This window comes from Salmo salar, chromosome 06, assembly GCF_965601325.2.
Source record: "Salmo salar chromosome 06, fSalSal1, whole genome shotgun sequence".
NCBI lineage: Eukaryota > Metazoa > Chordata > Actinopteri > Salmoniformes > Salmonidae > Salmo > Salmo salar.
Window position 1 is genome coordinate 46,607,051 of NC_138296.1, and position 15,435 is coordinate 46,622,485.

Consider the following 15,435-nt stretch of genomic DNA (forward strand, 5'->3'; position numbering starts at 1 on the left):
TAACACTCTAAAAAAAGGGCCTGGTAGGCAGGTAGCATACGGTGGCTGTACTGTAGTAGCCTGCCTGAGGGGCTCCTATGGGTGCAGTTGTGATAGAGAAGGAACAAATGGTGCTGGGTCTGTTGGTAGCAGAGAGACAGAGAGACAACATGATGTTGTGTGCAGTTATGTGCAGTGGGGGACCAAGCTCCTCTCGGTGCTGTAAAGACGTCATACATCCATATTCACCTAGGATGGTCCCCTACTAATATGTCCTCTGCTAACACTGCTCCTGTCCAGTATGGAGTCATTATAATCTATGCTATAGTATGGATTGACGTCTTTCGTGTGGTTGGTGGTTGAAATTATGAAGATGATGACAACGTCCTGCTGATGTTTCTTCCGGGGCATACTCTAGCCTATCAATCAATCAAATGTATTTATAAAGCCCTTTTTACATCAGCCGATGTCACAAAGTGCTGTACGGAAAGCCAGCCTAAAACCCCAAACAGCAAGCAATGCAGGTGAAGAAGCCTATGACCCCTGTATCTTGTTGCCTGCGGCGATGGGTTTGTAGAGCAGTATGGTGCCTGTCATACTGTATGGTGCCTGTCACACAGTACGGTGCCTGTCACACAGTATGGTGCCTGTCAAACAGTATGGTGCCTGTCAGACAGCATGGTGCCTGTCAGACAGTATGGTGCCTGTCACACAGTATGGTGCCTGTCAGACAGCATGGTGCCTGTCATACTGTATGGTGCCTGTCACACAGTACGGTGCCTGTCACACAATATGGTGCCTGTCAAACAGTATGGTGCCTGTCAGACAGCATGGTGCCTGTCAGACAGTATGGTGCCTGTCACACAGTATGGTGCCTGTCAGACAGCATGGTGCCTGTCATACTGTATGGTGCCTGTCACACAGTACGGTGCCTGTCACACAATATGGTGCCTGTCAAACAGTATGGTGCCTGTCAGACAGCATGGTGCCTGTCAGACAGTATGGTGCCTGTCAGACTAGGAGACCCCTGCTGTTTCAAGAGAGAGGCTGAGGCTGTGGTCTACCCAGGCCAAGGTTACAACCTTGCTGTCAGCACAGGAGGTTGGTGGCACCTTAATTGGGGAGGACGGGTTCATAGTAATGGCTGGAAAGGAATAAATGGAATGGTGTCGAACTCATGGTACTATTCCATTCACTATAATCCAGCCATTATTATGAGCCGTCCTCCCCTCAGCAGCCTCCTGTGGGTTGTCAGGTATACCCAGGCCTCTACCCAGGCCTCTACCCAGGCCTTTACCCAGGCCTCTACCCAGGCCTCAACCCAGGCCTCTAATCAACACCCTCATTATCACCTGGTTACGACCTAAGGTACTGATGCTTCTGCTACCTTGCTAAGGCACCATGTGGGCCTGCGAAGCGCTGTGTGTGTGCGTGTCTCTCTGTTTGTGCGTGTTTCCCTGTCCCGTCCTCGGGTGTCTTTCTCTGTGCATGTCTTAGAGGCCCTTTCTTTTTCTAACTTCATATTTTTGGGTGTCTTTGTGACTGCGCGGTTTTTTACATGTTCATTTGAGAGTATGATAAGTGTGTTGAGGCACTGTGAGCCTGTCCTTCCTCTCTTCTCTCTGCAGCTCCAATTCTCTCGGCTGTCTTTGTGCTTAGATTTATTAGGCATTCACGCCCTGTCTTTATAAACCTCTAGTCTCTGCACATAAGAAAATGAGGCATTAAAATTTGATCTCTCTATTTCTGGTCCCCATCCACTGACTCTGCTGTTCAAAGGAGCGGTTAGAGGGAGGAGGGGAACTTTTAAAAGGATACATACCCATCGTAGGTAATAGGCACGTATAACGCATGTAAGTGAATGATGATGTTGTAGCTCTCATGCTGGGTTTTGTCACGAGTTGTCCTAGATTATGAACTGGGTGGATAGAGCCCTGAATGCTGATTGACTGACAGCCGTGGTATATCAGACCGTATACCAAGGTTAGGACAAAACATGTATTTTTACTGCTCTAATTACGTTGGTAACCAGTTTATAATAGCAATGAGGCACCTCGGGGGTTTGTGGTATATGGCCAATATACCACGGCTAAGGGCTGTGTCCAGACACTCCGCGTTGCGTCGTGCTTAAGACAGCCCTTAGCCGTGGTATATTGGCCATATACCACACCTCCTCGGGCCTTATTTCATATGTATGCTTCATCAGCAAGACAGCTGCCAACTGTCATATTTCTAAGAATGCTCTCCTGCTGGACTTTTTCAAGAGAGTATAGGGCCTACTGCTTCAGTTAGATTGTTACCAACTGTCATTCTGGTGTATCTCCAAGAAAGAATTGTGTTCATGTTTCTTCTTTTTGTCTTCAGCTTCTTAGTGAAAAATGGCTACCCTTTGTGGTTTGGCACTTGGGAATAGAAGTTTCTATTCTCACAGTAGGTACTAAACAAGAAAGAAGCATCCATCCTCCCTCCCTCCTTTCCTCCTCATTCTTTCATCTCTCCATCCCTCTCTCACTGTTTCATTCTGTCTGTTCATAATTCATGAGCTGGTCGCTGTCTCAGTAGGAGGTAAGCCTGCTGTAATTATGTAGCATCGCAGCAGCACGGTGAGGAAGGATCTGAAGCACACTAGGAGAATACACTCTAGGTCACAACACTGGACCTGTAAAGAGCTATTGTTGTACCTGCTTAAACCGTACATGAAGAACTCGCCACCTCACTAATTATTGTACATGCAGAGCTGAATGCAGCTTGTCCTTATAAAACATCAAATACATCAAACAACTTTTATATAGCACATATATTATGCTGTATAACCGTTTCCACAAGTGGAAGCTCTGTTTCTGCCAACAGAGATGTGAAAGTGGGCCATGGATGTGTCAGTCTTTTGCATGAAAGAGAGAACAGGGCAATGCGTTGTTATCCAACACTATACTTTGTTTTATTTTGGTTTGACATGGAAGTTTAGCATCAACACCCTCGTAGGTGAGTGACAAACACCTCCATCCATCTCTCCATCTACTTTCTCTGCCGCCTACCTCCTCCTTTCCCCTCTTCCCCTCCAGCTCCATCTATTACAGTTACTTGTGTTCTCTCTCTCTCTCTCTCGCCCCCTCTCCCTCTCTCTCACCCCCTCTCCCTCTCTCTCACCCCCTCTCTCTCCCAATTCAATTTAAGGGGCTTTATCTCACTCACTCCCTCTCTCTCTCTCTCTCTCTCCCTCTCTCTCTCTCTCTCTCTCTTGCCCCCTCTCTCTCTCTCTCTCGCCCCCTCTCCCTCTCTCTCACCCCCTCTCTCTCTCAATTCAATTTAAGGGGCTTTATTGGCATGGGAAACATATGTTTACATTGGCAAAGCAATTGAAACAGATCATAAACAAGAGTGAAATAAACAATAAAAAAATGAACAGTAAACATTACACAAAAGTTCCAAAGGAATAAAGACATTTCAAATCTCATTTAAAATGTCTCTCTCTATCTCTCTGTCTGTCTAGCTGGTTGGCTGAGTTGACGCTGAGGATTCTGTGTTTAGCTTGAACAAGTCAGCTCCTTTGTGGCCTCACTGTTTGAAGTGCCTGCCTGACATCTGCGAGTGTGAGTGCGACCTGTGAGTGGATCTGCCTCTGTTTTCATTGTTTCTGAGCCTGTGTGTGTGTGCGTGTCTGTGTTTTGATGGGTGTAATGGGGGTAATTCAGATGCGTAAGATGCACTTGCAGAAGTGGCTATTGTTGTTTAATCAAGCCTGTAAAACTGTTAGCTGAATTTCAATAGCATTTCAATAGTATTGAATCAGCTGTGGCTGTAGTGGTGGCATCAGTGTTAACACTGGCCTTGCTGGCAACAGTGGCTGAATATCGTCTACAGTACAGTGACACTATGCCGCCCACAGTCTAGATATGCGTTCCAAATGGCACTCTATTCCAATAGTGCACTACTTTCAACCGGGGCCCATAGGGCTGTGGTCAAAAGTAGTGGACTATATAGAGAATAGGGTGCCGTTTGGGACACAGTAGTCAGGGAGGGTGTATACTGGGTGGCTGTCTGTGATGTGAAGGCAGGGTAAAAGATGGAGTGCATAAAGAGGAGTGAAGATGGGGATTGATCCGTAGGCCTGGTGTAATATTACTCGGCCTTACCGTACGTTATTGTACCGTATGCCTGGGTTACCCCAGGAGGAGAGGGGGAAGAGAGAGGGCTGGAGGAGCTGGGAGAAATATGCTGATGCTGTATTGGAATCAGTGTTTTTTTGTATGTCTGTACACTTTTTTTTAAAAGGTTCAAAAAGGGTTCTTTGCAAAGGGATAGGGTTCTACCAAGAACTGTTTTGATATGAAGAACCCCTTTTGGAAGACAAGGGTTCTAACAAGAACCTTTAACATCCTAAGGCACGTTTTTGGAAGAAAGGGTCCTTTGAGGATTTTTTGGAAAGCAAGAAGGGTTCTACTTTTCCCAGCATGCTCTATTGCAGGGTGAATTTCAGAATTGTTTGTTTTAATGTCTGTGTGTTTGCATGTGCATTGATTGATTGATACATTTTATGCTACACAAAGATAAAGAGCATACATTTTTCTAAACTAATTCAATCTGTTAGTTGGACTTATTGCACCAGTTACTGAGATGGTGTTTCCAGTTTAGATGATTGAGGTAGTCTCAGTATTTAATCTTTTCTACTATGGCAGTCATTCTGAATAGAGGTTGCGGGTGATTTCAAATTCCACTTGTTGGATATCTTAACTCTGGCTGGATTCCAATAGGAATTAAACATCACTTTGCAAGCCAGCATAATGTTACTTGCAGGACTGATGTAGCCTGTAAACCAGGAGATTCTTAACACCACTATATTAGGGCAGGAGTTCCCAAACTTTTTCACTCAGGCCCCCCTTCCAGCATTGGGAACATCCCGCGCCCTCCATGCTCGTGTGCCACATCTATTTCTATGGGCACAATCACTGTTTGCCGATTTAAAGCTCCTTTCATAGAGGGTTCTAGTAAGAACCCTCCAAAGATAAAAGGGTTCTCGGTAGAACCCTTCATGGAGGGTTCTAGGAAGAACCTTTAGATGATAAAATGGTTATTGGTAGATCCCTTCATAGAAGGTTCTAGGTAGAACCATATACAGGGCGTTCTATAAAGAACCCTACATGAAGGGTTCTAGAGAGAACTAGATGGTTCTACTTAGCACCTTTTTCTCTAAGAGTGTACTTTAGAAGTAAACACAATATAACATCTGTTTTGGGAGAGTGTTCCAGTTACAGTATGTGCAGTATTTGTTATATTTTGAGGGGTATATTTCGTTTTTATAAGCATTTTGCTTCATCCAGGACATGCCGTAATTCTCCTTGCCAACAGACCAGGGAGCTTTATGGGCATTCATTGTTAGTCTGACAGTGAAGGAATAGCTGTTTAAAGGGGTATATCGTCATGATTCTCCCACAGCTGACAGTGTAATGGATGTGGTTGTGTTGTTGGTGTTAGTGGACAGACGAAGCAGAAAGGACAGATTCAGCAGACACACACACACACTCTCACACACACACTCTCACACACACACTCTCACACACACTCTCACACACACTCTCACACACACACACACACACACACACACACACACACACACACACACACACACACACACACACACACAGACACACACACACACACACACACACACACACACACACACACACACACACACACACACACAGACACACACACACACACACACACACACACACACACACACACACACACACACACACACACACACACACACAAAGCTTCCTTTGCCATGCCCTGGAGCCCACAGCACGGTGGACACGTGCTAGCAGTCAATGTGATGAATGGTGCCCGGCTTTGAGAATGTATCACGCTACTTTACGTCTCTATCTTGTTAACACACACACATACACACTGAGGTGAGGCGTTGGCTGTTTACTGCACAGGAAGTCTAAGACGCAGGCTAGAACCTGTCTATAGAGGATGTACTGGCATCATTAAGAGTCTACCGCTCTCCAGATCCCAGCACATCTGTTCCACACACACAAACACACACACACACAAACACACACACACGGAGGTACACACATCATTAGAGTATGCAGTACTTTTAAGATCACCTAAAACTGTCTGCAAAGCCCTTAAACAGTTTTCACCCAGTGACATTCTCTTTAGGAATAACACAGTGTGTATGAGATGAAGAGAACTAAAGGGAGTATATTTTTCATATTCATCCATTTTCTCTCCTTCTCTCTGCCAGGCCTCACCTTTTTGCTGACCCATGAAAGAAGCCATGCCGGTCCTCTCAGCAGGCACAGGTAAGATTAAATACACCACACATGCTGTAAACTTTACGCATCAAAATCGAATCCCAGGCTTACTATGTAGCTCAGTTGGCCAGGGTAGTGGGTTTTGACCAAAAATTTCTTTGGATAAAAGCGTCTGCTAAATGGTATCTATTATTATTTATTACATTACTCAGTCCGATCTGAGGATGTAAACAAAAATGGATCCCAGTTCCTTCACCCTCCCTCCTCTCCTCCTCCACAGGCCTGCACGAGACTCTGGCCCTTCTGACATCCCAGCTGCGTCCTGATGCCAACCACAAGGAGGACATGGTCTTCCTCAAAAATGTCTTCAGTGAGAAGAGCCTGGGCTACCTCATGAAGGTACACATAAGACTTGGTAGCATCTTTTGTTTTAGAAGTGGGGGGGACATAACTCATATTATATATATAAGCGTCTGCTAAATGACAGTACCAGTCAAAAGTTTGGACACACCTACTCATTCAAGAGTTTTTCTTAATTTTTTACTATTTTCTACATTGTAGAATAATAGTGAATGCATCAAAACTATGAAATAACACATATGGAATCATGTAGAAACCCAACACGTGTTAAACACTTTCCCTTGATGACAGCTTTGCACACTCTTCGCATTCTCTCAACCAGCTTCATGAGGAATGCTTTTCCAACAGTCTTGAAGGAGTTCTCACATATGCTGAGCAATTGTTGGCTGCTTTTCCTTCACTCTGCGGTCCAACTCATCCAAAACTATCTCAATTGGGTTGATGTCGGTGATTGTGGAGGCCGGGTCATCTGATGCAGCACTCCATCACTCTCGCTCTTGGTCAAATAGCCCTTACACAGCCTGTAGGTGTGTTTTGGGTCATTGTCCTGTTGAAAAAAAAACTAAGTGCAAACCAGATGGGATGGCATATCGCTGCAGAATGCTGTGGTAGCCGTCTGGTTAAATGTGCCTTGAATTCTAAATAAATCACAGACAGTGTCACCAGAAAAGCTCCCCCACACCCTCACACCTCCTCCTCCATGCTTCATGGTGGGAACCACACATGCAGGGATCATCAATTTACCTACACCGCGTCTTACAAATACACGGAGGTTGGAACCAAAAATCTCCAATTTGGACTCCAGAGCAAAGGACACATTTCCTCTGGTCTAATGTCCATTGCTCGTGTTTCTTGGCCCAAGCAAGTCTCTTCTTCTTATTGGTGTCCTTTAGTAGTGGTTTCTTTGCAGCAATTCGACCATGAAGCCCTGATTCACACAGTCTCCTCTGAACAGTTGATGTTGAGATGTGTCTGTTACTTGAACTCCGTGAAGCATTTATTTGGCCTGCAATATCTGAGGCTAGTAACTCCAATGAACTTATCCTCTGCAGCAGAGGTAACTCAGGAGAGCCAGTTTCATCATAGCGCTTGATGGTTTTTGCAACTGCACTTGAAGAAACTTTCAATGTTCTTGACATTTTCTGCATTGACTGACCTTCATGTCTTAAAGTAATGATGGACTGTCGTTTCTCTTTGCTTATTTGAGCTGTTCTTGCCATACAATGGACTTGGTCTTTTACCAAATAGGGCTATCTTCTGTATACTGTACCACCCCTAGCTTATCACAACACAACTGATTTGTTCATACGCATTAAGAAGGAAAGAAATGTTCATTTAAATGTATTACAGGTGACTATCAATCAATCAATCAAATGTATTTATAAAGCCCTTCTTACATCAGCTGATGTCACAAAGTGCTGTACAGAAACCCAGCCTAAAACCCCAAACAGCAAGCAATGCAGGTGTAGAAGCACGGTGGCTAGGAAAAACTCCCTAAAAAGGCCGGAACCTAGGAAGAAACCTAGAGAGGAACCAGGCAATGAGGTGTGGCCAGTCCTCTTCTGGCTGTGCCGGGTGGAGATTATAACAGAACATGGCAAAGATGTTCAAATGTTCATAGATGACCAGCAGGGTCAAATAATAATAATCACAGTGGTTGTAGAGGGTGCAACAGGTCAGCACCTCAGGAGTAAATGTTGGCTTTTCATAGCCGATCACTCAGAGTATCTCTACCGCTCCTGCTGTCTCTAGAGAGTTGAAAACAACAGGTCTGGGACAAGGGATCATGTCCGGTGAACAGGTCAGGGTTCCATAGCCGCAGGCAGAACAGTTGAAACTGGAGCAGCAGCTCATGAAGTTTGTTGAGAGAATGCCAAGAGTGTGCAAAGCTATTATCAAGGCGAAGGGTGGCTACTCTGAAGAATCTCAAATATAAAATATATTTTGATTTGTTTAACACTTTTTTGGTTACTACATGATTCCATATGTGTAATTTCATGGTTTTGATGTCTTCACTATTATTCTACAATGTAGAAAATAGTAAAAATAAAGAAAAACCCTTGAATGAGTAGGTGTGTCCAAACTTTTGACTGGTACTGTATATATATATTTATTTTATCCAGTTGGATAAACACTCCAAACAGCCTACCTGACTGCTCGGAGGTGTCCACATGGTCCTGAAGCACATCGTTGCCTCGTTTGTATCACGTTCCAATGATAAAACTGGGGGGGGGGGACCAAAATACAAATTCAGAATGTGGGCGAGGCATGTCCCCACCATCCCCAGTCAAAGTTGCGCCCCTGCTGGGTGGCAATGTTGCCAATGTTAATGGAAGTTATGGTACACTTATGTTGTTTAATTTGTGTATGTGTGCGTGTGTGTGTTTGACTTCCCTGACCTCTCCTGTGATTGGCTGCGTGTTGCAGATCCACGAGAAGCTGAGACAGTACGAGCGCCAGAGTCCTACACCTGTCCTCCACAGCGCCGCCTCTTTGGCTGAGGATGTAAGTTCAACAACGCACACGCACACAGACACACACACACAAACAAGGAACACACACACACCACACACACTGCCAAAGTGTGAAGCACTCGTCCAGTAGAGTCAGTCTCAGTGTGTTTGCGGAGACAGAGGAGCGGTAGATGCAGGTAGTAAGGTATGGAGATTTATAGGGTTACAGTACGGTAATGTGTTGTGGTCTGAAATTGCTGATTCATCTAAACACTAATGAGACCCTCTCCACATCCTGCTTCTCCTCTCTCTCTCCTCACGCCAGTTAAGTGGAAAAGTGCTGAGCCGCAGCTCCTGGCTGCTTATTCTCCTGTGTGTATATTTGTGTGTGCAAGCACACTGTTTATTGCTGCTTTAGGCAACAGCCGTGCAACTCTACAGTATATATATATCTATATTTGTGGATTCTATTCCAGACTATTACTACTAACAGTCTGCTACACTTTCAGTATATATCTGCTCCATTTTTCAGTTATATCCCAAGCCCACACTGTTGGACACACAGGTTTATACCAGGTCAGAGGTCATGGTCTGACTGACAGCTCTCTTGTGATTGGCGGCAGGTGGCAGAGGAGCTGCAGAGTGGACCAATGAGTGTTGAGGAGAAGGAACTCCTACAGCTGTTGACGTCCCCCCATCTCAAGGTAAACAAAACACCCAATACACACAGAGAGACCTGGTTATGGAAGGTGGGGTGGCTATTCATGCATCTATTTGTATTGGATCGCTCAATCTATGTCAATCTCTATGTACACTAAGTATACAAAAGTGTTCCTAATGTTTGGTATACTCAGAATCAGTGGTGGAAAAAGTACCCAATTGTCATACTTGAGTAAAAGTAAAGATACCTTAATAGAAAATGACTCAAGTAAAAGTGAAAGTCACCCAGTAAAATACTACTTGAGTATAAGTCTAAAAGTATTTGGTTTTAAATATACTTAAGTATCAAAAGGAAATCTAATTGCTCAAATGTACTTAAGTATCAAAAGTAAAAGTACAAGTATAAATCATTTCAAATTCCTTATATTAAGCAAAGCAGAAGGCCACATTTTCATTTTTTTACATTTTATTTATGGATAGCCAGGGTCACGCTCCAACTCGGACATAATTTACAAACAAAGCATGCGTTTAGTGAGTCCCTGTAACGATGTACGCTGAGAGTCGGGAAGCAAGTTCAGGGAGTGAATACATTTAATAAATAAACAAACATGAACAAAACAAGAAACAGGTACAGAAACAATAACGCCTGGGGACAAGAACCAAAGGGAGTGACATAAATAGGGCAGGTAATCAAGGAGGTGATGGAGTCCAGGTGAGTGTCAATAAGTGCTGGTGAGTGTAATAATCAACAGTCTGGTGACCCAGAGGCCAGAGAGGGAATATACGTGACAGTCCCCTAGATCAGATGCAGTAGTGATGACCAGGGATGTTCTCTTGATAAGTGTGTGAACATTTTCCGGAAAATGTATGGAGTAAAAAGTACATCATTTTCTTTATGAATGTAGTAAAGTCAAGTACAGATAGCCCAAAAAATGACTTAAGTAGTACTTTAAAATATTTTTTACTTAAGTACTTTACACCACAGCTCAGAATGCAGTTCTGCAATTCTAACATTAATCGTTCTCTCTCTGTCATCTCCCATCAGGCAGTTTTGTCAGTTCATGACATGGTTGCCCAGAAGAACTTTGACCCCGTGTTGCCACCGTTGCCTGACGACTTCGAGGACGAGCTGGAGGAGGAGTCAGTGAAGATTGTCAGACTGGTCAAGAACAAGGAACCGCTGGTGAGTCATTGTAACAGAGAGGATGACAGAGAGAAGAGATACAATTGTAGAGGATGGGAGGATGAGGGGATGAGGAGATATAGGGAAGGGGGAAGTGGGACTGGGGCTGTGTTGATTGATTGATTGATTGATTGATTGATTGATTGATTGATTGATTGATTGTGAAGAAAACAAAAGAATACAAGAAAAGAGGAAGGAACAGAAAGAATAGATGGGAAGAATGAGGATACAATCCCGGGAGGAGTAAACGTCCATCTCTCTCTGTTCCCAGGGGGCCACCATCAGACGGGATGAGACCACAGGGTCTGTGATCGTGGCCCGCATCATGAGGGGCGGGGCTGCAGACCGGAGTGGTGAGTGATTCAGTCCCATCCTGTACCCTCTCTGTGTCTGGTCTTAACCCATACTGTCTGACACATCCTGATTCATCATCCCCTTCCTCTGGAACTTGCACAGACAAGACAGTACGTTTTTGTTGGTCTGTCAAATGAGATCTATGGACTGCTCAGATAATATTGCCAGACATAATATGTCTGAAAGCAAGGCTAACCAGAGACGATGTAACTTAGACAAATAATCAGAAGTCTGGATATAAATGGCCTTCTAGGCAGCAGTATACTGTAGCCTAAAGTATGTCAGTGGACATACATTTAATGGTAACATCCTGTATAGAAACGGCAGCTGGGAGAATCCTCCACTAATGATTCCGAGATGTTGCAGAGATTAAAGCAGCAGCATAGCGAGAGAGAGAGAGACAATGGTAGACAGACAGACGAGGATCTCCGTCGATATCAGGCTGTTTGAAGCTGTGTTCTGTCTTTCCCCTGAGAGCCAATCATATATCACACATTACACACTCTCTCCAACGAGCTGTCCGCTGCTGTTGCCATGGAAATACCATCTGCAGACGTGCGTGTCTTTAATGTTTGGTGTGTGTTTAGTGTGAGTTTAGTGTGTGTGTGTGTGTGTGTGTGTGTGTGGGGGGTCAATAGAAAAAGGGGCATTAACATCTGTCTGTTTCTCTGTACTGTACATTATGTGCTTATGTGCCTGTCTGTTTCCTCATAGCATCCCTCTCTCCCTCTCTGCCCTCCCTCTCTCTCTTTCTCCCTTTCTGCCCTCCCTCCCTCGCTCTCTTTCTCCCTTTCTGCCCTCCCTCCCTCGCTCTCTTTCTCCCTTTCTGCCCTCCCTCCCTCGCTCTCTTTCCCCCTTTCTGCCCTCCCTCCCTTTCTCCCTCTCTGCCCTCCCTCCTTCTCTACCTCTCTGCCCTCCCTCATTCTCTCCCTGTCTCCCTCTCTGCCCTCCTTCCCTCTCCCTTTCTGCCCTCCCTCCCCCTCTCCCTGTCTCCCTCTCTGCCCTCCCTCCCTCTCTCCCTGTCTCCCTCTCTGCCCTCCCTCCCTTTCTCCCTCACCCTTTCTGCCCTCCCTCCCCCTGTCTCCCTCTCTGCCCTCCCTCCCTCTCTCCCTGTCTCCCTCTCTGCCCTCCCTCCCCTTCTCTCTCTCTGCCCTCCCTCCTTCTCTCCCTCTCTCCCTTTCTGCCCTCCCTCCCTGTCTCCCTCTCTGCCCTCCCTCCCTCTCTCTCTTTCTCCGTCTCCCTTTCTGCCCTCCCTCCCCTTCTCTCTCTGCCCTCCCTCCCTGTCTCCCTCTCTGCCCTCCCTCCCTCTCTCTCTTTCTCCGTCTCCCTTTCTGCCCTCCCTCCCCTTCTCTCTCTCTGCCCTCCCTCCTTCTCTCCCTCTCTCCCTTTCTGCCCTCCCTCCCTGTCTCCCTCTCTGCCCTCCCTCCCTCTCTCTCTTTCTCCGTCTCCCTTTCTGCCCTCCCTCCCCTTCTCTCTCTGCCCTCCCTCCCTGTCTCCCTCTCTGCCCTCCCTTCCCTTCTCCCTCCCTCCTTCTCTTCCTCTCTCCATCGCTGCCCTCCCTCCCCTTCTCCCTCTCTCCCCTTCTCCCTCTCTGCCCTCCCTCCTTCTCTCCCCCTCTCCCATTCTCCCTTTCTCCCTCTGCAGTAATGATATGAATTGATCCTATCGCTCATCCCTCTTTGTCAGGTTTCACTGTTGTGACTGCAGTAGATCATGACTGAGGAGAGTGATACCACCACTCCCAAGCCCTATTGTCCATATCTCATCCCAGTTAATAGTGGTATGATTGATATAGTACACCTGCTACTGATACAGTGCTGTGCAAGATCTCCTCGATACATGATATGGTGTGCAACACAAATGGCACCCTAATCCCTATACAGTCCACTACTTTGGACCAGATTCTATAGGCCCTGGTCAAAAGGAATGCACTATATAGGGAATAGGGTGCCATTTAGGGAATAGGGTGCCATTTGGAACACAGTCATAGATCTCTACTACAGCTCGCCTGTTGTCTCCCCTCACCACCTCCTCCCCTCCATTCAGGACTGGTCCACGTAGGAGACGAGCTACGAGAGGTCAACGGCATCTCCATCATTCACAAGAGACCTGATGAGATCAGTCAGCTTCTGGTGAGACTAGAGTAGAATACTTTATGTCTTCCTATTATTTTAGACCACTAGCTCCAACAGCACTGTTTTCCTTTGATTTCTGTTGGCAATACATGCAGTATCAACTCTGTTGGGAAGATGCAGGAGTTGAAATGGTGTTCAAATTGTATTTCTGTGACGCTAACATCCAGCTCCTCTCTGTGTGTTGTCGTTCAGTCCCAGTCTCAGGGCTCCATCACCCTGAAGATAATCCCAGCCGTTAAGGAGGAGGACCGTCTGAAGGAGAGCAAGGTGAGGAACACAACGGTCTGGGCACGCTCAGTACAGACAAACACAAAACAGCTGCTCTGGAATGGAGGAAGGTTCAGAATACAACCTGGGTTCAGGCTCACACATACAGCAGGAGAGTCGATGGCAGATGAATTAAAACAGTTTGTGCCAACATGCACTGAGATGTGTAGGTGTAATTCGAGACATGTTTCAGACACACTACATGACCAAAAGGACACATCTCATTTCAAAATCATGGGCATTAATATGGAGTTGGTCCCCCCCTTTGCCGCTATAACAATCTCCACTCTTCTGGGAAGGCTGTCCACTAGATGTTGGAACATTGCTGCAGGGACTTGCATCCATTCAGCCACAAGAGCAATAGTGAGGTCGGGCACTGATTTTGGGCGATTGGGCCTGGCTTGCAGTCTGAGTTCTAATTCATCCTAAAGGTGTTTGATGAGGTTGAGGTCAGGGCTCTGTGCATGCCAGGCTCTTCCACACCAATCTTGACAAACCATTTCTGTATGGACCTTGCTTTTTGCATGGGGCATTGTCATGCTGAAACAGGAAAGGGCCTTCCCCAAACTGTTGCCACAAAATTGGAAGAACAGAATCGTCTAGAATGTCATTGAATGCTGTAGCGTTAAGATTTCCCTAAACTGGAACTAAGGGGCCTAGCCCGAACCATGAAAAATAGCCCATTATTCCTCCTCCACCAAACTTTACAGTTGGCACTATGCATTGGGGCATATACCGTTCTCCTGGCATCCACCAAACCCAGATTCGTCCATCGGACTGCCAGATGGTGAAGCGCGGTTCATCACTCCAGAGAACGCGTTTCCACTGCTCCAGAGTCCAATGGCGGCAAGCTTTACACCACTCCAGCCGTCGCTTGGCATTGCGCTTGGTGATCTTAGGCTTGTGTGCGGCTGCTTGGCCATGGAAACCCATTTCATGACGCTCCCGACAAATAGTTTTTGTGCTAACATCGCTTCCAGAGGCAGTTTGGAACTCAGTAGTGAGTGTTGCAACCGAGGACAGACAATTTTTACACGCTACGCACTTCAGCACTCGGCGGTCCCATTCTGTGAGCTTGTGTGGCTTACCACTTCACGGCTGAGCCGTTGTTGCTCCTAGACGTTTCCACTTTAAAATAACAGCACTTACAGTTGGCCGGGACAGCTCTAGCAGGGCAGAAATTTGACGAACTGACTTGTTGGAAAGGTGGCATCCTATGACGATGCCACATCGAAAGTCACAATGTGAAAGTCACATTGAAAGTCACACTTCAGTAAGGTCACTCTACTACCAATGTTTGTCTATAGAGATTGCATGGCTTTGTGCTTGATTTTATACACCTGTCAGAAATGGGTGTGGCTGAAATAGCCAAATCCACTAATTTCAAGGAGTGTCCACATACTTTTGTATATATAGCAGAGGTGGGACCAAGTCATTGTTTTACAAGTCACAAGTAAGTCTCAAGTCTTAGCACTCAAGTCAAGACAGGCAAGTCCGAGCCAAGTCTCAAGTCAAGATCGTCAAGTATCAAGTCCTAAACTTTGAGTTTCGAGTCCTAAACAAGTCAATGTGCTCTTCACCAAATGTAATACCACTTCATATTTTTAACAAGAGTAATAGTTAGTATATTACATTTACGCAAATCATGAATGCTTTTAAAAAATATCAATACATTTATTACTTTCCAAATAAACGTTATATTTCCATGGAAATACATGGGTAGCCATGAGAAAGACCCCCCCCTCTCTCTCTCTCTCTGTGACAGCGGGTAGTGTGGTAGG

The 15,435-nt window shown here is 45.7% G+C and overlaps 1 protein-coding gene across 3 annotated transcripts in view; it reads left to right on the forward strand.

Annotated features, from left to right (window-relative positions):
• Positions 1-15,435, forward strand: part of LOC106607511 (MAGUK p55 subfamily member 3) — a 28,946-nt gene that overhangs the window by 1,712 nt on the left and 11,799 nt on the right. For all 3 annotated transcript variants that reach the window (XM_014204529.3, XM_014204532.3, XM_014204533.3), the window contains exons 2-9: positions 6,233-6,290; positions 6,523-6,641; positions 9,030-9,107; positions 9,679-9,759; positions 10,761-10,898; positions 11,170-11,251; positions 13,299-13,384; positions 13,580-13,654. In XM_014204529.3, coding sequence (XP_014060004.1) covers positions 6,254-6,290; positions 6,523-6,641; positions 9,030-9,107; positions 9,679-9,759; positions 10,761-10,898; positions 11,170-11,251; positions 13,299-13,384; positions 13,580-13,654 — 696 coding nt within the window. In that variant the 5' untranslated portion in view covers positions 6,233-6,253. The remainder of the gene's footprint in view (positions 1-6,232; positions 6,291-6,522; positions 6,642-9,029; positions 9,108-9,678; positions 9,760-10,760; positions 10,899-11,169; positions 11,252-13,298; positions 13,385-13,579; positions 13,655-15,435) is intronic.